General features: G+C 34.9%; 3 protein-coding genes across 3 annotated transcripts in view; 2 read left to right on the forward strand and 1 right to left on the reverse strand.

The window, feature by feature from the left end:
- Nucleotides 1-5,566, forward strand: part of LOC111641898 (paired amphipathic helix protein Sin3a-like) — a 41,072-nt gene extending 35,506 nt beyond the window's left edge. The window contains exons 16-26 of the mRNA XM_023388145.1: nt 411-491; nt 1,385-1,568; nt 1,650-1,776; nt 1,908-2,015; nt 3,049-3,317; nt 3,712-3,895; nt 3,964-4,133; nt 4,212-4,394; nt 4,486-4,667; nt 4,741-5,026; nt 5,101-5,566. Coding sequence (XP_023243913.1) covers nt 411-491; nt 1,385-1,568; nt 1,650-1,776; nt 1,908-2,015; nt 3,049-3,317; nt 3,712-3,895; nt 3,964-4,133; nt 4,212-4,394; nt 4,486-4,667; nt 4,741-5,026; nt 5,101-5,265 — 1,939 coding nt within the window. The 3' untranslated portion in view covers nt 5,266-5,566. The remainder of the gene's footprint in view (nt 1-410; nt 492-1,384; nt 1,569-1,649; nt 1,777-1,907; nt 2,016-3,048; nt 3,318-3,711; nt 3,896-3,963; nt 4,134-4,211; nt 4,395-4,485; nt 4,668-4,740; nt 5,027-5,100) is intronic.
- Nucleotides 5,291-13,342, reverse strand: LOC111641900 (LDLR chaperone boca-like). The gene is made up of 5 exons (XM_023388148.1): nt 13,120-13,342; nt 7,030-7,183; nt 5,920-6,001; nt 5,705-5,849; nt 5,291-5,641 (listed from the first exon to the last, which is right to left on the reverse strand). Exons 1-5 carry the CDS (start codon nt 13,261-13,263, stop codon nt 5,612-5,614), a joined length of 555 nt encoding a protein of 184 aa, XP_023243916.1. The 5' UTR covers nt 13,264-13,342; the 3' UTR covers nt 5,291-5,611.
- A 217-nt stretch (nt 13,343-13,559) lies between these two features.
- Nucleotides 13,560-19,349, forward strand: LOC111641899. Its single transcript, XM_023388146.1, has 4 exons — nt 13,560-13,646; nt 13,777-13,893; nt 13,974-14,170; nt 18,238-19,349. Exons 1-4 carry the CDS (start codon nt 13,592-13,594, stop codon nt 18,619-18,621), a joined length of 753 nt encoding a protein of 250 aa, XP_023243914.1. The 5' UTR covers nt 13,560-13,591; the 3' UTR covers nt 18,622-19,349.
- The last annotated feature ends 2,796 nt before the right edge of the window (nt 19,350-22,145 follow it).

Consider the following 22,145-nt stretch of genomic DNA (forward strand, 5'->3'; position numbering starts at 1 on the left):
ATTTGTACAAACATTCTGATTATTTTCCTTTGAAATTACGGACTCTCGTATAATGGATTTTAGCGGTAAGAGATCAAATTTATATAACGTAAGACATCTGTCAGAGTGGAGTTACAGTATCTAAGATTATTAGTATATAGAATGCTCTAAATAGTCTATCAGCTTGCTTGAAAGTGTAGTGTAGTGTAGTGTTTCTTTCAAATATACTACATAAAACAAAATGTGCTGAGTCTGTTATTGATGCCTTTTCTTAAGGTGCATAGATGTAAGAATTAATATGAAGGACTTGTTTGAGATCTGTATATGAGTTTCTGAAGCTGTTTTTGCTGAAATAATAGTCTTGCAATACTGTTCTCAGTCTTTCAAAATACACTGTTTGGCAAAGTCTATAATTGTACTTAATCTTCTAGGATATACGGTGATAAATCTGCAGATATAATTGAAGGATTGAAGAAGAATCCATTAGTTGCTGTTCCGCTAGTGTTACGAAGGTAAGTCTTGACGAATAATTAACTGTTTACTGTTTTAAAAACTCTTGCTCTCTGCTGGATAAACTGAAAATTTTGAAACTTGGAAGAGTTATTTCTAAATATAGGTCATTGATGATAATAAATTTTGGTAATTGAAGGTCAAGGGGATGGTGCCATATTATAAAGTTGTTCCTCCTTAATTAGTGCTACGATTTGTCTGTAAGAGAATAAACAAAGATTAACGTAACTCCTGTGATTTCAGAGTTATACAAGAATATACAGTAATAATTGTTTGGTATGAAGGATGACGTGTTATTTTTGTTTATAAATGCAACTTTGAAAGCTGATTTATAGCCTTAAGGTTGATACTATAGTATTCCCTTGCAAATAAGAGCATATTTTTACATGTGAAAATTGATTGTTTTCTTATTTTTGAAACATTCAGTATGCAAGGTATGCTCTTACAAGAAAAGCATGTCATAACAGCATGCTCTTGTGTATGCCAGATCATTTTTTCTTACAAGAATACTGTTGATACAACCATGGACTAACTATTCAGTGACACTCCCAACTTTAAGTACTCTGTTTAATATAGATTAGCAAATGCAAAATCAGCACCGTAAGTGTGCGAATGCTCTTATATTCAGGGAAACATGGTGAAAGACCAAACCGATATGCACAAATAGACCTTAAGTGTATCGCATGTTAGTCTAAAGTCTTGTTGGCATTTAGTTTAATGAAGTGTAGGGGTTGGTGTTGGAATTTTTCAATTTTGAAGTCTATTTTAAAGTTATTAAATTGAATTGTGATAATTAATTATAATAAACGTAAGCAAGTAGAATAGGAAATAATACATCATATATATAACGTTATAATATGAATATTTTTAAAATCTAATATTAATTAACGTAAAGGTTAAAAGCAAAGGAAGAAGAATGGAGAGAAGCTCAAAAAAATTTTAATAAAATATGGAGGGAACAGAATGAGAAATATTACTTAAAGTCGCTCGACCACCAAGGAATTACATTCAAACAGAACGATATTAAATTTATAAGATCGAAAAGTCTATTGAACGAGATAGAAACTTTATTTGAAGAAGTAAGTGTTGATTTTTCTTTGTTCTTGTTCAACTGCCATGAAGTATTATGGGATGACTCTGTTCATTTTATTTACTTCTAGCGACACGAACAGGCCGAAGAAGGAAGCGAAATGCCCACGGGTCCCAACATGGTGTTCGAGTACAAGGAGCGGAGCGTGTTGAACGATGCGGCAAATCTCATCGTCCATTATGTCAAGCGGCAGAGCAGTACGTTAAGTTTTTTTCTCTCCGACTATGGCTTATTTGTTTTGTGACCTAACTTCTAGTGTTTTATATTCTTGAAAGATTGTAGTATACTGAAATTGTTACCTGTTACAATTGAATAAAATTTATTTCAGGCATTCATAAGGATGACAAACAGAAAATCAAAGTCTTAATCAGGAAGTTTATCCCCGAATTTTTCGGACTTCCTCCCGAAGACATTTCAGACGACGAAGCCGAAAAAGGTAAAAAGGTATTTATAGTAAAATGGTGCACAGTGTATGATGATAAACGTTGTATTATTTACAGTTATGCAGACTTTGCGATTTACCTCCTTGATGCTAACCTGCATTCACTTTCAAACTGCCTTAGAATACAGGACGTGTGCAATTTAAAATCATTGTACAACAATTACATGTTTAAGATGGTGGATTTCTGTTTTGACATCATTTTTGGTTACTTAATATCAAAAATGATATTGTGGAGGTCTTATGAAATTTCCGCGAGAGGTAGACGTAATGTTGCGGATGTTTGTCGGCTATGCGAAACACAATAAGCGACAGTCTGCAAGTCAGTATGACCTGGAACACTAATTTGGAACTAAATGGGGTCTTGTAAGGGACCAAATTTATTATATAATGTACTGTACATAAAAATTAACTTAAAATATTCTTTTTGCTTTGTTAGTTGAATTGCATTCAAACACTGAAATCTTCTGCTGCTAATCAGTTGACATATTTCTCAAGTTAAAAAAACATACCGCAAGTACCACAGTTAAAAAGAATATGATTAGTTTAAAAAATTAATTGCATCCTTCCTTTTTGGTAAATAAATGGCCGAAATGACTAATGACAGTTTGCTACGATTCACACAATTGCTTGTTTTGTTGCATTCACTTTACAAAATGGCATTCGTAACAGGTATTTTCCCACAGTGAATTTTAGATTGCTGTTAGAAATTTGCTAGACAAACCAGAATGCAAAATGACCTACCTACCTGCACTAAGAGCAACTGTTAAATTCATATCATTAAATGTTCTCAGCATTGCCTTGTAACTGCAAAAAATTTTGTATAACTCAGTATTATAATTATAAAAACTGAAATTCCTTCTGTTTTTATAATTATATCTTATAATTACATCTGCAATGAAGTTTAGTCTCATATTTTAATAGTTCTAGTTATCATCATCCCTAGATAATCAAAAACCTCTTTACTTTTTTAAATTCCTTATAAAACGTTAATACAATTGAATAAGAAAATTACGTCCTTCGTCACTAGTTACAGAAGACGACGAAAACAGCAATACTCCTACCAAAAACTCGGACGTAAAAAATTCTTTGAATTCTCCGTCTTCCAATAACGAGGAAAGCAAATACAAGAGAACGAACGGAAAATCAAACGGCACGAATACCGACAAAGAAAACAACGAAGAGGCCAAGTGCAACGGAGCAGAGACCGAAAGTGGCACGTCGAGCGACAAGAGCATGGAAGCGGAGGCTGAACCGGAGAAGGAACCCGAGGCCGAGCGAAGTTATTCCGTTAAAAAGGTAGGATTTGAAAATGACAGAAAGATAATAGTTTTATTTTCTCAATTAAAAAGAATTTAACAATTGCAAATCCTTTAAGCCCTCTTCAAACTAGAAATGAAATCCTTGAATCTGTAGATGCATGTGTAAGGATCCATTCAAGAAATAGTTTTAGCAGCATGCGCCAAACTATGAGAGGTTGGGGCAATGCAGAAAACTCTACTCGTTTCTTTTAAAATGCAAATACTTGAGAGTTGGTCGAGTGGCTTTATTATTGATTTATAGCAGGATGGTATTATAATACAAAACTCATCAAAATCTCACGTTTATATGCTTAAGTCTTGAAACAACACAACTAATTATCTCCATTTGCAACTTGAAATAATAAAATCTTTGAAATTTGTATTGATTTCAGAAAAATCCATACAATTTAATCTTTGCCAACAACAACTGGTATCTGTTTTTTCGCCTCCACCACATCTTGTGCGAAAGACTAACAAAACTGTACAGACAATCCACAATCATGAACAAAGAGGAAGACAAGGAAAAGAAAGAAAGGAAAGAATCGGTGGCAATCGCTTTACATTTTAAACCAAAAAGTAAGTTTATTATTGATGCCGTAACCACATTTTCTATGAGGAACTTATACAATTTGCATTTCTTTCAGGCGAGATAAGTCTGGAAGAATACTACATGACATTCATTGACATGGTAAAGAATCTGCTGGACAATAACTTAGAAAGCACGCAGTACGAAGACGTACTGAGAGAAATGTTCGGAATTCATGCTTATGTGGGTTTTACGCTGGATAAGGTGGTGCAGAATCTCGTACGTCAGGTAAGTTCTTGCATGTTACCATTTCGTCCATAACTAGCTTTATGGGCATAACTACAATAATAATACGTATACGAACAGTTACAACATATTGTAAGCGACGAAGTTTGCATAAAATACATGGAGCTATACGAAACTCTGGTAAAGAACGGACAGGCCGTCGGATCTTACTCCACGCTGGCCTGCCAGATAGCAGCAGAAATCGCCTACCAGAAAAAGGCAGAGCAGATACAAAATGACGAGAACTGCTTTAAAATTATTCTGGTGGGTTTATTTGACAGAGATTTAACTAAATGATATTTTTATGGTAAAAAGAGTAATATTTTAAATAATTAATAACCATTATTATGCACAGTACACCAAAGACCTCAGACTGACCATTGAGCTTCTAGACATGGAAATGGACATTTCCGAAGATCCGCTGGAAGTCAACCAGTGGTCTGGCTACGTGGACGATTACGTGGTGGGTAAAGTGCCAGAGCTTTTAAGTAAAGAGAATGACGCACTAGAGAAGGGAGAGAACATTTTTCTTAACAGGTAATCATTATAGAACATCTTTGTGCATTTAAAATTAACATAAAATTGATCCTGTATATATTTATCCTTTCAGGAACATTCATAAATGGAGACACTTAGCCGAAATACAGAGTGGTAGCGAAGAGAGAACAGAATCTTGTATGTCTGCCGAACGTTCCGGCCGGACGGCAGAATTAACCGAGGGAGCCAGGAGCAGGTCTCTCTCCCCCATGGAGACAGTGAGACAGAAGGCGATGGAAGACATGGATATATTGGACAATGCAGAATGTAGATTCAACGTCAATTCTTACAAAATGCTCTTTGTGGTTCGTAGCGAAAGCTATCTGTACAAGAGACGTTCTCTCGAAAAAGCACGCCAGGTATGTCGTGTTTGTTTTATTAGAGTCGTACGATCCGATCGAATAACAAAATGTCCTCTTTGCTTCCGTTTCAGATAAATAAAAAGTTCAAAGAGAGGACGAGCAGAAAATTTAATCTGTGGCACAAAAACTGGGTTAACAACAATGTGTCGCTCGAAATGAACAAGTCGTACTTCCTGAGAATGTACGGAAGCGAGGTAGGAACCAGAACCGCCACGCAGAAGGAAGCCCAAATATAAGACCGCAAAGAGTCACGCCTACGAATTTTATAAATATAGCGGGGGACAGAAATCATCACCCACCTATTTTAATATATAAATTTGTACAGATTTGATAAATTGAGATTACACGAGATCTGTCGGCATCGCATATACAAAATAAAAACGATACGTGAGAAGACAGTTGACGGTATTGTTAGCCGACAATATTTTTTGTAGAAAAAATTAACTGCAATTTGTGTTTCCAAACAGAAAATTGTGTCTACAAAATCTATATATACATATGTTATCATATAATAAATTATTGCAGCATCATTTTTAAGATTTTTTATATTTCTTTTACAAAAATCTATAACAGAAAATAATCTCATAACTCGGTCTTCGCATTATCACCTCCCTGAAATAAATAAATAACTTTTATCTCTAATTCTGTCAACACGAAGGAATGTTATACACTTACCATGTTACTGTATTTTCCATAGTAAGGCTTGTTTTCAATGGTTACTTCTTTTAACTGTTTCTGCTCTATCAGGAAGTCTTTTGCATCCCAAGCCTGCGCTCCGTCCTTGAACAGAAAGATGACCCTGTCGTCGCCGATCACGTACCTAAAACGACAGTTTTGACTGAGTACGCTGCGGAGTACACTTACAGACCGAAAGACACTACTAAACACACCTTTCTAAATTAATATGGTTGTTCATGAGACTGCTTTGCCAAAGTTTTGTAATTTCTTCAGTTTCTTCCTTAGTTGGATTACCTGGAATATTAATGGAAACGTGAAATTAAAACAAAATTCTTCCAATCCATTGGTAATTAATTTCTCGTGCGAGTCAGATGTATTATGCGAGCATTCGGCACAGGTAAGAAACTGAGTTGCAAAAGTTGGTAAGTAAAAACATAACAAGTTGGTAAGTAAAAGGGAGTCGGAGTCGGCGGATTTTTTGACAACTCAGACTCCACATCCCTGCTTATAAAGATAAAACTGCATGGAATCAAATGAATTGTATTCAAAATATTATTCAACTACAAAAGCTCAAATTTATGCCAATTAAAACTTTATCAAGGGATTTTTCTAAATGGCGTGTCAAAGGTGGTGTTCAGCTGGTTTAATTTACAAGCATTTTAACTGACACATGACACCATTAAAACCACTATATCCACTCCCTCACAATGTTATATACAATATGATCTAAACCCTTAAAATTAATAATGTAAATCTAAACAATACTTTAAATACAGCTTTTCAAAAATTACACTCTTGTTCTATAATAATTGTTATCGGTACTGTTAGCAAGCAATCTGCATAAAACAATTTCCATCCGAGTATAGGTATAGTATATGCTCGATGGCAGGAGGAGACTGGCAAAAAAGGATACTCGTGGAAATTGTATATTAAGATCAGTTACTAACAGTAGCAACAACAATGGAGGAGGAGAATGTCATTTAATTAATCTCCAGATTTTCCCATTACTGGAATTAACAGAGGAAAAATTGACTTATTCCAAAATCCTGTCTTCTTTAATTTATTATTCTATACTTCACAACTGGGTGTTTAGGTAAACCTGGGCATCTTTAACAGGATGGTCAAAGTAATAAAAAATTCTGTAAGAAATTGTTCTTCTGCCATGATATTGTAATCACTTAATGACAACGGTAACGTGTTTTCACCAAGTTTTGTTGAAGTTTTGTTAGATTCCGATGCTTCCTTATTGTTATGTAACTCTTATTCACGGTGTTTATTTCAAATACGAAACCAATCGTTGGTAGTCAATTATTTCTACCTACCCAAAAGGGAAACAAACACCATCTGCGTACGTCCCTTTTTTGACATCTTGAGTAGAGATTCTGGATTGTTCGGATCCATGTTGGACAGATCTATCTTGGGTGGCTGACGTTTGTATTCCGGTAGCTCGTCCTCTTCCAGTGGATCGTCATTTTCCTGCAAACAACAATGATTTAATTAAACTTTTAGGAAATAAAGCAACAGGTACATTGTAAAATAATCTGACAAGACAGAGGAAAAATTTATTAGAGTCTTATAAAGTTACTTCAACATCCCCAAGCTTAATCTCTTCGATTTCATTGTAGAGACAACGGCTATGACAAAGCACACACAATGCCGGAGGTGTTAACGCACATCACATACAAATGGGAGAGACGCCTGCGCATTCAGTCAATTGTGCCCACAGAGTATATTGTACTACAAACTTTTAATTCACAAAGTGAGTGTGTAGTAATGAATGCATGTTAGGTAAAATGTTATTGGCCAATTATACTGTCTTTTTTACCCAGAAAAGTATTTTATTTCATACAAGTATGATGATATTTTGGATAAACAATATCTAAAATCAAGACTAGATAAACAGCATTCCACAGTTCACAAGATAATGATGAGTTCATTATATTTTACTACATATTCTGACTATTAAAAACTGTATGAAAGTTTCTTTCCATCATTACTGCATTTCTTGGCATTTAAGCTTGCACTTCATCATCCAGTGATTCATAAGTACTTGTATGTAACCATGCTATGCAGAAATATATCTAAATTAATATAAATTGTTACTCGTTATTACCAATAGACAATACAAAGATTACACATGCATGAATTGCTTTCCATTGTTAAAAGAGTAACAGTCATGCACAGCTAATTCAAATTGTTTTTATTCTTAACCATCTTATAATTTATGGATAAAATTTTAAGAAAAAACAAAAGTAGCACATAATTCACTTTTATGTTAATTACATTACAAATCACATGCCAATAACGACTACAAGATTGGCAATTTTGAGATACGCGCACCGAGAGACTCCCTGTTGTAGTAAAATCTGTGTGTTGTGTTGTTATTCCATAAAAAATGTCTTCAAAACCGAAATTTAAAAGATTATGTACTGAACATAAGAAAAACTAACATGCTAAGAATTCCTGCAAATAGATATTGTAGCAGACTGTAGATAGAACCTCTCCAAATTGTTGTCATATCTACAAACTAAAAAATAGATTCCTTCTCAAAACAGTTGAGAAGGAGTGAAAGATTGAAGTTTTAAAAAGAACTAGCAAGTTAATGTTTATATGACTATGAAATTGTTTAATTTGTTTCTCATAAAATGAAAATCACTTATCATGCAGACAAGTTCGCAGAAATTAAATAATAACCATTATTTTCATTAAGTAATATACAGGTATAGGACAAAATAATAGGAACACCTGTGAAAGAATGGTCTCGAGTTCAGGTAGTGTGTGTGGAGGAGGAAACCAAGCACGGACTTTGTTCTCTAAAAAACCCCACACAGGCTCAATGATGTTGAGATCAGGTGATTGAGAACACCACGAGATGTTCCACTTCATCATTATGCTCATCCAACCATGTTTGGACACAGCGAGCCATGTGTAAGGGATGTTGCCATCTTGGAATAGAGAACGTTCTTTAGGAAACAGAGTATGAATCATAGGGTGGAAATGATACGCAAGAATACTGTGATAATGCTTGCCTCTGACCTTCTTCCTCAGGACTACAAGTAGCCCCAAGCCATGCCACGATATCGCTCCCCACAGCATCACAGAGCCCCCTCCATGCTTCATGACAGGAACCAGACAGTCAACATGAAATGCCTCTACTGGTATTTGCCAGACAAACACACATCCGGTGATCTGAAATAATGTAAACAATGATTCGTCAGACGAGATGACCTGTTCCCATTGCTGTTGTGTCCAGTTTCGGTGATCTTGGCACCACTGTCATCGCTTCGTAGCATTCTGTGGCAACACTAATGGCTTTAAGATGGCTACTCAGCCATGAATGCTCGCAGCACGCAGTTCTCATTGAATAGTTTTGGTGGATACAGGGTTCTGGAGATGGGTGTTCATCTCAGAGGTTATCTGCTGCGGTGTAGTCTTACGTTTTTGGGCGATTATCCTCTTCAACGCTCATCTATCCAGGTCAGTCAACTTCGACTTTCACACACTGTTCTGCTTCGCAGAAGATACCTTTCCCAGTTTTGTGTAGGATGTCATAACCTTTGACACAGTGGACCTTAAAACACCCATAAGGTTGGTTGTTCTAGACACAGACACTCCAGCGAGGCAAGCTTCAATAATCATGCCTTTTTGCACGTCGGATAGGTTGGACATAATGGCACTTTGCTGGGAACAGAATTTTCTCAACTGTCACACTGCCAAATGCTCGACTGATACATTTCCTTTCACTGCCACTGGATGGCAGACTGTTGCGACACATGGTGGGGCTGTATTGGACGGCCGAAGTACAACACATTTCGAAAGGGTTGTTCCTATTATTTTGTCCTATATCTTTTCGAAAAACACTCCTTCAGAAGAGCCCTCGTATAGAGATCGATGGGGTAAGAGTCTCCCGGGTTAAGGAGTGCACATACCTTGGGGTTAAGCTCGAACAGCAACTTCAATGGTCTAGCCATGTCAATATGATAGTAGCTAAGGCAAGCAAGGCATCGAATGCCCTCATTAGCATTGCTAAGAATACCTGGGGCATAGGCTATAAGGCAGCTAAACACATCTATCTCGGGGCAATCGAGCCCATTCTGCTCTATGCGGCCCCCATTTGGGCTGATGCTACCCAGAAAGTGTACATCCAGAAAAAACTATCAAAAGCCCAAAGGGTAGCTGCCCTCAGGATTTGCAGGGCCTACCGGACAGCCCCGACTTCTGCCCTTTTGGTGATTGCCGGTCTAATACCGGTTCACATCAAGGCCAGGATGATGGCTAGGAACTGGAAATTCAACAACCTGTTTCTTAACAATAACCCACTAGATAATATCAGGAATAATAACACACTTTTGGAGTTACCCAACGACCTTAAAAATGACATTTTAACCTTCGGGATCGAACTCAAGGACCCCACTTCAAACACAATGTATGACTATCCATCTGCCAGCAATAACATCTCTACTTACAATGAAACTAACGACATATCCATCTTCACTGACGGATCAAAAGACGACAACAAAGTTGGAGCGGCATTTGTTCTCTATGACCATCAAACTGGGAAAACTCATCGTTCAGCATTTAAGCTTGGTCCCCATTGTTCTGTTCCCCAAGCTGAAATTCTGGCCATTACAAAGGCTATTGACCACGTCTTTGCTGAATGGTTTCCTCATAGCAAATCTATCACAATATACTCAGATAGTATTACTGCGATTTACTCTATCACCAATCAAGGGAAACGGGGTGACAACGTCCTCCATATTCACCAGCTTCTCTCCAACAACAGTCACGGACATAATATCCAATTTAAGTGGGTGCGTGGGCATTCTGGCGTTGTTGGCAATGAGGCCGCTGACCGCCTTGCCAAGTCCGCCGCAGTCTCAACCTTGCCCTCCAGCTACAGCAAAATTCCTCTCTCCAAAATCAAGCACTGGAGCTATCAAATCGCCCTCCATCAGTGGCAAGAAGAATGGAACAACAGTGACACTGGAAGATTAACATTCGACTTTATCCCTGACATAGCTCGCCGACTGGAGTGGAAACACTTCACACCTAAGTTTGTCATGACCCAACTCCTTACGGGTCATGGCAACTTTCGCGCTTACTTAAAGCGCTTCAACCTCCGCAACGAGGACACCTGTGACTGTGACAATAACTCAATCCAAAACAGTAAACATTATCTGTTTGACTGTAGTCTCTTTGACGACAAAAGAAACAACCTTCTAGACAGCGTCCTCTATGAAGGTTTTAACTGGCCTTGCCCACTTAATGTTTTCATCGAAAACAAGGTCATCTACAGCAGACTCAATGACTTCTTATCAGCCACTGAAGCTCTCAACCCACCAAGGAATCTACCTAACACCAAAGACGAGCATGCAACTACGTGAACGAACTTTTCTTCCCAGTGTGCTTGCCTCGAACTGTGCGTGTTTTCTTACCCTAAATGGGTATCCTTCAGCCCTGGACAGCTTTTAGCATTAGCAACTGGCTCCATTCTGTCATCTGTCTTGTAAATATTTTGTGTAACTCCTGATTAATAATCTGTTTATTACTTTTTACTACGTACACGTGGTCAGCATTCATCAGCTGTTATGTTCATTGTCAATTATATAATATTGTCGGGTTCTTTAAATCTTAGTTGTACTTCCTTTATTGTCTGTTATAAGTTGTCGCGCCATCTAATTGTATATATTTTCTAGTATTTCCCTGTTAATGTATTCATTTGTTATACCACTGTATTTGCTTATTGGTTTAATAAATGCAAGCGCTATGTGTTCTCAACTTTACCTGTCCCAACCTCATCCCCTATTCTTCATAACCCTCACTCTTCCTTCCGAACTTTCCAACCTCCAGGTCGTACCTTTGAGTGATACCTGGAGGGCCTCCCCTCCTTCAATTAATAATAATAATAATATTTTGTCCTATACCTGTATGTAAAGCAAAAAAACAGAAAGGAGAATTGCCAATTTAAGAGTTATGCAATTCATATATAAACTTAGTGGTTACAGAGATAGGTTACATAATCTAATCATTACACACTTCAAAGATAAATGAAGAAATATATTTAAAGTAAATAAGCTGCAAATGTTCTTTTGATGATGCAGAAAGTCTAACTCGTTATAAGTAATATGCATAAAGTTCTGTAAACTTATGTATTGTAACTTTGTACAAGTCATTAGTTAAAAATCATGTATACACTGAATATAATATATAAGTTGAACTTATAACAACTCTAAACAAACACAAGTTCTTAGATTATATGTATACAAAACTGCAAATTACCTATATAGTGATGTACACACTAATGTTGAAAAATTGCTTATAGATGATTATATTAGGTTATCTGTGTATGCTTACTATGTGAGAAGTATATACATGTATATACATGGTTCTATAGAAATCATTAGTGTAAAGAGTTACATAATATATAGGTTTATGTTTTGTAACTCCACACAAAACTATATACCAGTAGTGTGAAAAAGTTGTAGAAATGCTAAAAACACAGGCAAAAATATGTTGAAGACACACATGGTGAGATTAGAAATAGAGAAAAAAAACTGGAGTGTAGTGGCAGAACAACATTCAAGCTGAAACAGCCACCCTATGTAAAATGGAGAAAGATTGCTTTTCTAAGTCTTTGTGAGGTTGTGCAAGCACTGCTCAAGGACAATACTTTGAAAGGCACATTTAAATCTCCTTATGTGTAACCAATTCCAGAATTTCCAGGATCTTTTTGGTGCAACTGGTATATATAATTTCGTAGATCTATGTATAGTATAGGATTTTACACATAGCAATCTACAAATACATACAGTAACACAATACAAACATACAAGCTACTCTTGTGGGTACAATTACAACTCTGAACGAGACATTGGGACCTCCCCAGAGCCATAGACCATACCCATAAGATAAAAAAGTCAAAAAGAACCATATCTCTACAAGTGCCCCGAAATCAGCCTACTTCTAGGATGCACAACGTTGAAAGTCATGCATCCTAGAAAGTCATTCCACACACTCTGCCAGGACTTGCATTTAACCATTTAGCCCATGCAACTGAGTACCCCACTCAACAATTCATTATATAGTTTTAGGGGTGCGAGGGCTCACCCCATGCAGGCACCCAGGTTCGAGCGAAAGCAAGCACATTACACGTGTAGTGTCGATCAAGACGAGCAACAGCAAGCCCTGTGAAGCATGGAGAATAGGCAGTAGTACCAGTTCATGAAGAAAACTAATCTTTAGAGGTAAAGGTTGTGTATGCAGGTATGGTCCCATTGACATTTTTGCTCGTAAGTGGGCCTACAATTCTGGGAGTGGCAAATATCTCATTTAGAGTTGACATCTTTACCTGTAAGGAACTAATAGATTGAAAATTAGTTAAGTTATTAGAGAAAAACTCATGAATTCATCACCTCCCATTGATCAAATAATCTCTCCAAGTCAGCATCGTTATAATCACGCACGTCCTTCTTCGTCCAGCTCGGTTTTTCTTTCTTATCTTCACACAAAATGCAAACGAAGAGAAAAATCAAAATATATACAAAGTTCATCATCATTAAAACCTCAAGAAGACGACAGCACTCAACACACACGTGACAATCCTTAAATTTTCAATTTCACTGTTTGTAGCGCCACCTGACGTATCGAATATTCAAAAAATTACATTTTATAGCTGCTAATTTAAAATATATTCAAATATTATTATAAATTATATATTAGTAATGTTTAATTTATTATTTCAAATATTAATACGTAAAAATAATAAACGTTTAGTTTCACGCAAAAATATTTCGTTCAATTTATTTCGTGCGATATTTTTATGCAATTTATCGCGTGCGCTTGCGCAATTAGTACGTTTGTTGGTTGATAGGCGCCATTTTGAATATGTCATTTAAATGGAGTTTGGAAGCAGAAACTGCTCTGTTAGATTTTTATAGAGGTAATTTTCGAACGTTTTTATATCCAATCATTATATATATTTTTCAAATTGGTATATTTATGTATTTGGATTTTCTATAAAGTCTTAAAAATTAATTTTTTAATATTGTATTTTTGTGCAAATATAATAGACCATGAAGAATTATGGCAGCCCAAACATGAAGATTATTTTAAGAGATATGTAAGAGAAGCTTTGATGGAAACAATATGTGCTAAATTATCTCTTATGATGCAAAGAAAAGTCACCAGTGAGTATGTTTAATTTAATTTAATCCAAAAATAATTTACTTTTTAAGAAATTAAAAGGGTTTTATGTGTTTTTTATTAGTTAAAGAAGCTAAAGAGAAATTTAGAAATCTCAGAACTTCTTATAACAGAGAAAGGAAAAAGATGCAAATATCTAAAAAAACTGGTGCCCCTTCTTCCTGTGTATATGTTTCAAAATGGGCTCATCTGAAGAATATGGACTTTCTAGATGATATTAATCTGGACACTGAAATAGATATGTTATCGACACAAATCGAGGTGAGTGTTGCATTTTCGGTTCTTATAATTATGCCGTTAAAGGTCATAAATATTGGATTGGGACGGTAATTCTATTGACAGATCCTATTAAAGATCTTAGCTCACACTGAATGAGTGAAAATTGAGTCTGCTTAATCAACTAATAGTAACATTATAAATATTACACAACAATAAAATTCCTTAGTAATTTTGAAACCATGTCGTTATTTGTTTCTTTCTTTTAACGCTATATAGTGCAACCACTCGAACACTTGGCATTTTGTTAAGGGGTCGAGTGGTTGCAGTACATAATGTTAAAGAAGGGAATAAAAATCCTGACAAAGTTAATTAAAAAAGCATAATATGGAGGCAAAACATAAAGTAATTGAAAGGCTTCATGCGTCGTTCTCATTTTACACTTACATAATTAAACACAAATGGAATTGAACTTGGTAGAAACATACAACTCTATGATGAAATCTTTACAAGACTCCGTTGTAAAAATAACAGTTTTATGTAGGAAAGAGTCTGTAACAAAACAATGCAAACTCCGCATGTATTTGTGTTTTTGTGTATCACAAACATATGCTAAGAAGACTTCGGTATACTTTGGTATTATATTTTTTTTTCAATAAATTTTTCTACAAAACTTTAAATTTCTTTATAGTTTTTATTGCAGTAATCAACACAACACATTCCTTACATTTTCCAACAAATATCTTCAACACGTTAAGCACCACAATGGAAAGGTATAAAATATCATACTGGGCCAGTACAGATTATAATGTTTTGCCTGTGTTGCATTTGTGCAACACGTGGGCCAGGTGAATTGCTGGGTGTGTTGCATAATGTGTTAATAAATAACAAGTTTTTGGTCTTAGCTACCTTCTGTAATGTTTGTTACAGTAAGAAGGTTCCAGTTTGTGACAATTTGTCACATAGTTTTTATTAGTTGTAAATGTATACAAATAATTAAAAAGTTTAAAATTATAAAACTCTTACTATATATCTATTTGTATATCTGTGTTTGCTAGGTATCCCAGGATATACTGTAGGCCCATATATCCAGGGATGCCTAGAGAAGATGTAAAAGGAACTAATTGGCGTGAGTCCTGAGGAAGAGGGGAGATCCCTCTTCCTCAGGACTCACGCCTATTGATCTCTATTGACTTTGTCTTATTTAAACTTTATATTTTACTTTTTTCTAATAATCTTTTCTACTTTGTGCATACTAAGAGTGGCTGCTTTTGTGTGATCTCTCATGCCTGTAATGGAATCACTGTGGTGAGGAACAGATATTGTATGGGTCAAATCATATGTAAAAATGATCTGAGGATTCAATATGGATTTGAACCCAAACTTTTAGAATGACAGGGACTTATTAACTATAAAAGAAGACATTTGTTAAAGAAACTGCATAAGATAAATCCAATTTAAATTGCTTTTCTTAATGCAAAATTTCATTACAAATCTTTCATGCATTCGTGCTTTAGACCAGTGACGATCATATTTTTTTCTGGATGCATGCCCCAAGTGAATTTCCTACACTTCTGTCAGGCTATGTAGGTCTGCATTTTATTTTACGGAGTTGCAGACTTGTACTGATCAAATGTTTATATTATACTTTTATTATGACATAATTGTGTAATATAGTGAAAGTACATTATAGTTTTTAATGTGAATAACACAACATATGACACACCACTAATGAATGCAGCACAAAGATGTAGGAAAGGAGAAATATATGTTAAAAATAAGCATGCTAGAAATGAAGGAGGGCACACGAGAAATACACATTTTACCATGTGCGCTTAACATGTACACTACAGTACATTATCATTTCACACTTCTGTTTATGTCATTCATGTATGGAGGGTGTCCTTTTGTATTAAATTGGTCATGCTCTACAACTTTGTATTTGACATTTTTCTGTATTGTATATCATTTTCAAAATGGGCATTAACTTCCAAATTTTACCTCTAAGGGACTAGAAGCAGTCTTATCTTGTAGTGCATAATCACACTATTATTGATTTAATAAATAAAATAAAAATATTGATTTTCTTGATCAACTGTCACCTATTGCAACATGACATTACTTATATTCTCAAAGCATCTCTAGTTATAATAAATGTCAATACTCTTTTATATACTAATGGTACCTGTTTAAAAAAAAAAAAAAAAACAGAAGAAACTATCAAATTGATGGTGATTTAAGGAATCAAAGTAAAGAAATTAAGGAGTAATTTCTCCTTGCTTGTCTATGTAAAGATTTAGACACAGAACATTAATTTCAATAACTGTAATATCAATTCATTACATTAAATGAACATGTATATGTTGAAGAGTATAATGATATTTAATAAACTATCATAAGTTTAAAATTGCATGAACAGAGAATGCAAGAGCAGCTGCTGTATTTTTTTTTCATGGAAAAATCTTGACCAGCCAACCAATTGATTAACTTAAGATATGTTTCTTAAATATGTTTGCTTTTAGTCAAGCTATCTTTATGAGAAAATAATAAATGTAAAAAATAAATGGAAATTCCAGCTGTAAAGAGGTGAAGACAAAGAAAAAAGAAAACACTAAGCCTAAAATATAAAATATATACAAAAATTATACATTAAAATGACTGACAGCCACGACTGTTTTCCACCTTACTAGAGATCGCTAAAAGCTCGTAAAACATGATAAATTCTATTTCTCTAACTACTTCCGGGACAGGATCAGAGTCACACTGAGCCCTTCATTACACCTATCAAGTGTTTGTAAGCTGATTTTGGGGAGGCTAGAAGGATAAAGGCTCATGTTTAGACCATTGCTTCCTTTGATGTTTTTTACTCTTGTTTAATACTACATTACAGCTTTACATACCTAAACTGCTTAATGGAAATTTGCATCTTAAATATTGGACTTTGCTTGTCCATCTTTAAAGTTGATTTCCAGTTTTAATATTTCAAATTCCTCTATGGATACTTTAGAACAGTGATTGCCAACCAGTGGTCTGTGTACCATTGATCATCTTGAGGTTACATGAAGTATTACAAAGGAAATGCAAAATGCTTGGTTGCTTTCTCTCACTCGTAGGGAGTTTTTTTGTTTGAATTTAAAACCAAATACTGAATTACTGTTAACAATAAATAATCAACTATAAATAATATGAGTACAATTGTCCTCCTTTGTGAAAAAGAGCCAAGAATCCATAAACTTATTTCACACAAGCAGCAGCAAACTTCAGATTAATTTGTTATAATTAAGCAAGTGAATTCCATATTAATAAAGTAAAATTAATACTAAAATTAAACTATTTTGTAGTCTTCTTAGTAATATGTCACTGGATAAGTCAGACTATTATACAATAGAATATACTTCTTTGGTGCTACTCTCTAAAGACAGCATTAAGTGGGATAATACAGACTACAATTAGTGGAAATTCTGAGTTTATTCATTCTGACATTAAAAGGATGTGTTAAAACTATTACAAAATAAATAATTTGAAGATAATTTATTAATTATGATTATTATCACTAACACTAAATAGTCATTTGATTAGTGTATAATTAAAGTAACTGATGCTAGCAACTTAAGCTCCTGAAGTATGAGTAAATAGAGAGGTTGCAGCCGACGTTTTCAATGCAAAAACGTGTATGTCGGACATTCAGCGCTGCTTTCCTAAAGGCCTAGAAGTTTGGCAATGGTGTTTGGGACGTCGACCATGATTCCACTGATTATCCAAACACCATTGTCAAACTTCTAGGCTTATAGGAAAGCAACGCTGAACGTCGGACGTACACGTTTCCGCGTTGAAAACGTCGGCCGCAACCTCTCTAATAATGATTTGAACAAGTAACGTTTAACATTTAAAACACTAACTGATAATGATTATGCATAATCAGCCTTATTCTGAGGATGATAGTGAAAAAGACATCATTATTTTCAGATAAATTATGTATTTTTTAGCTAACTAAAGCCAAAATTCATAAACAGTTTTTTACTTGTTGTAAACTTGTTAGTATTTTGTATAAATTTATCATAAGAAACCAAGCATTATCAACTTAATTTTGATTATGTCTTTAATATTTTCAGGTAGATCTAACAGAAATATCAAATAGTTCATTTCCTACAATAGAGATGAATGAACTCTCTGTACAAGATAATAATAATGAGACAGAAGAATCCTTAGATGAAGGAACAGAGGAACAGAATGGCACTCAGCAGAAGAAAATACATAAGAAACAGGAACAGTTGTTACGCCTGAAACTGATAAACCAGACTTCGAAGTTCCTGTCGACGGCCACGGATTCCCTGCAGGCCTACTGCAAGTGCAGACTAGATCCAAATGGCATAAGTGCTTTTGCAGAGAGTGTTGCTGCCACTTTAAACAAGTTAGATCCAGTGTCTTTGGAAGATGCCAAGTTAGAAATTCAACAGATACTCTGTAAATACATCAGAACTTGCAAAAATTCTTAAGTATTTACTTATACACTGTACATATTTTTTGTATATAATATTTATTTATAAAATGTAAATATCTTAATAATTATAAAGCACATTTTACAGTTGATGAAATTTATAAATATCATTTCTTAACCTGTCAACTGCACACAAGAGTCTCGATGACCCTATGCACTTGCAGAGACAAATAAAACATTATCTGTCTCTGCTCATAACATTCCAAAATGCCGAGATTTTTGTGGCTACAGTATAAATTAGGATTTCAGTGAGAGGGACATGAAATCACACATGATGTGTCATTTGTATGCTACATAGCATTTTATTATTTTATCAGCAATTGTTAATTGTGACATTGTCACAATGCCAGGTTGCAATTTCTCATTACAATGCACTTAAGTTTAATAGTGACCATACTTTTCCTGTCAACTATGTAGTCATGCCGATCATCTATCGCACTCTGTTTGTGAGAAAATGTTTTAATTAAAATAATACGACTTCTCGTCCATACTGGAAGTTCATGTATAGTTAATTTGGGCTTCCTGCCCCTGAGCTCTCCATATCTCTATAGATAAAGTTGACTTTCCTAGTCTCAATTTTATCTATCTAACACTGTTATAACAATCTTGTTGTATTAATCTGTGGCAAACATACCTTTTTTAAACTTTCAATCCTTTCTCTTCCTTAAATTTAACAATGAGTTAATGAATTAATAATGGTACAGGCAGAGTTAAATTTAACAATGAGTATTCTGAGTGAGGACTGCCTACATTAGATCTTGTTCATTTCTAAGATGCACTTCTGCATTCAAGTTAAAGGCAAAAGTGGATGTGAATTACAAGTGAGTTTTATAAGATTATTCTCCATCTGATATAGTAAAAAGAAAAAATACATATCAATAAAGTTATACACCAAGAAGCTTGAAGACTAGTTAGGAACAGTATAATCACTCATTTATTATGAATTTCTCACATAAAATGGACCATAAGACAAGATTGATGTGCAAATTGTGTAATCCACCTTACTGCTCATACCATGCGGCTTCCCTGTACGAAAAGAATATTAAGTACACACAAATTATATACAGGAGTAAAAAAGGTTAATCTAATTTGTCCATGAGACCTAATTTGAGGTCTTTCAGCCTGAATTAAACAGTATCCTATGTCTTACTTTGCTTTTTTTGTTAGCGTGCCATACTTTTCGTACTGTTTGGGTAAAAAATTTTAGATAAATGTATCTATTTTTTGAAAATTTAGGTCATTCGTTATTCTAGACTGGATCAAAAATTCTCTGTAGACTCCTGTTTTCAAAGTGCCGTAACTGACTTCATTTTAGTTTGTTGACCTCATTTTACAGAAATACAACTGTACAGTATAACAGGAATTTCAAAGGCAGTGAAATGAGATTGTTGAGTTATGTTGAAAGAATGCATCCTAGACTGGATGCCAAAATTTGTTTACACCCAAACAATGGAAGAATTTTGAGGCAGGAAGAAAAAGCTGAAGAGGCAAGAAAAAAGGGCTAAATGGTAAGAACATTCAACTGAAAAAACCATTGTGGCAGATAGAAAGAGCTGGAGGAAGATTGTGTCTACGGTATAGAACCAAATTTGCAGTTATGGCCGAATTTGTTTTTGAAGTTTTAGAAAGTTGTATTTGTAAAAAATCCACTGAGGATGGGAGAAGACCACCCAAATGTATTCCAGGAATTAAAATTGAAGTTATTTTATTCTTTGATCGACATTTGAAGTCGCGTGTTTCAGAGCCTGTCTGGCCAGTCGAGCATCTGCTTTGACAGGTGTGTTAGTGTTTTGTAATTTTATGCAGTACAATGAAGCCTTTATGTCCTAACATACACCGGACATATTTATAGGAACATTTTTGTTTCTTCTCTTGGCAGGTATTCCTTTGCAACCACCTTTTGTTTGTATAACTGCATTCATTTAATGATTTGAGGTCTGTTTTTTTGCCGGGTCTATCGTCACCGTGTAACTTTTTTAATGTTCGTAAACTTAATTTTTTATTTTTACGCATGTTGTCAAGCGTGTCGACGCCGAACACCCTATATTCATTTACAAAATATTGTTCAGTTAAAAATAAGTACAGTAGATCCCCCTATAAGACGGGTTCCTATAATTACGATTCCTATAAGACAGCGAAAAAATTGTTGCGGTATCGTAAACAACGGTAAAAAAACTCCTATAATTACGTAAAATGTCATTGGGCAGCCAAACTACTTTCCACCATCCAGCGACACACTACGGAGAGTTTAGGGGGGGTAAATTGAGTTTAGTATTGTCTGTACATATAATTATATATTAATTTATTGTAACTTTATTATAATTATATATATACTTTCCGCCATCTAGTGCCACGCTACAGAGAGTTTAGGCGAGCTATCGTCTGTACAGTATGTAAATTAGGTACCGTAAGTCTAATACAGTACTATAATTTTATACATTTCTTGTGAAAGAAACATCTCTTATTCAACGGCGATTAAAATTATTTACAGTCGACCCCCCTATAAGATAGAGATACGTTCCATTCTCTAGGAATCCGATTTCTTACGAATCCTTCCAATCACAACCCGACACGTGTCAAGTTTACGGACTACGGGTGTTTGAAAGATTTTCTTCCATAAAATTAATAGATTCTAGACTAATCCTACTCAACATTTCCAAAATACCGATATTTTTTTTGAAAATAATCCGTATAAACTAAGCTATAAACAAAAAATTGTAGGATTACTTACCGAGTGTCACCATTCGACATTGCCATTGCTCAACATTGTTTTCGTCGCGGAACAGCTCAGCAAAGAGCGGCCGATTTCTAACAACTTATTTTTCTGTGAAAACTTCGTAGAACTTCGGAGACATCATTAATATAAATAATTTTAATCGCCGTTGAATAAGAAATGTTTCTTTCACAAGAAATGTATAAAATTACAGTACTGTATTAGACTTACGGTACCTAATTTACATACTGACAGACGATAGTTAGCGTAAAAATCTCCGTAGCGTGGCGCCACGCTAGACGGCGGAAATTATATATTTAATTATAACAAAGTTACAATAAGTTAATATATAATTATATATACAGTACCTAATTTATATATAATTAATATATAATTATATGTACAGTACCTAATTTATATATAATTTATATAATACTGTCCAGACGATAGAAATCTCTCCGTAGCATGGCGCTATGGACGGCGGTCAAGTAGTTCGGCTGCCCGATGACGTTTGAGGTGTTTATAGGGAACTTTTACTATTTTTTACGGATACCGGTAGCAATTTTTTCGTAGTTTCATAGGAATCGTAATTATAGGGGGGTCGACTGTATATTAATGATGTCTCCAAAGTTTAACAAAGTTTTCGCAGAAAAATAACATCAGAAATTGCGGCCGCGATTTGCTGCACTGTTCCGTGACGAAAACAAGCTTGAGCAACGGCGATGTCGAATGGTGCACACTCGGAAAGTAATCCTACAATTTTTTGTTTATAGCGTAGTTTATACAAATTATTTCCAAAAAAAACTATA

Source organism: Centruroides sculpturatus, unplaced genomic scaffold (assembly GCF_000671375.1).
Source record: "Centruroides sculpturatus isolate CEXI.00-Female unplaced genomic scaffold, Cexi_2.0 scaffold1373, whole genome shotgun sequence".
In the NCBI taxonomy this organism is placed as follows: Eukaryota; Metazoa; Arthropoda; class Arachnida; order Scorpiones; family Buthidae; genus Centruroides; species Centruroides sculpturatus.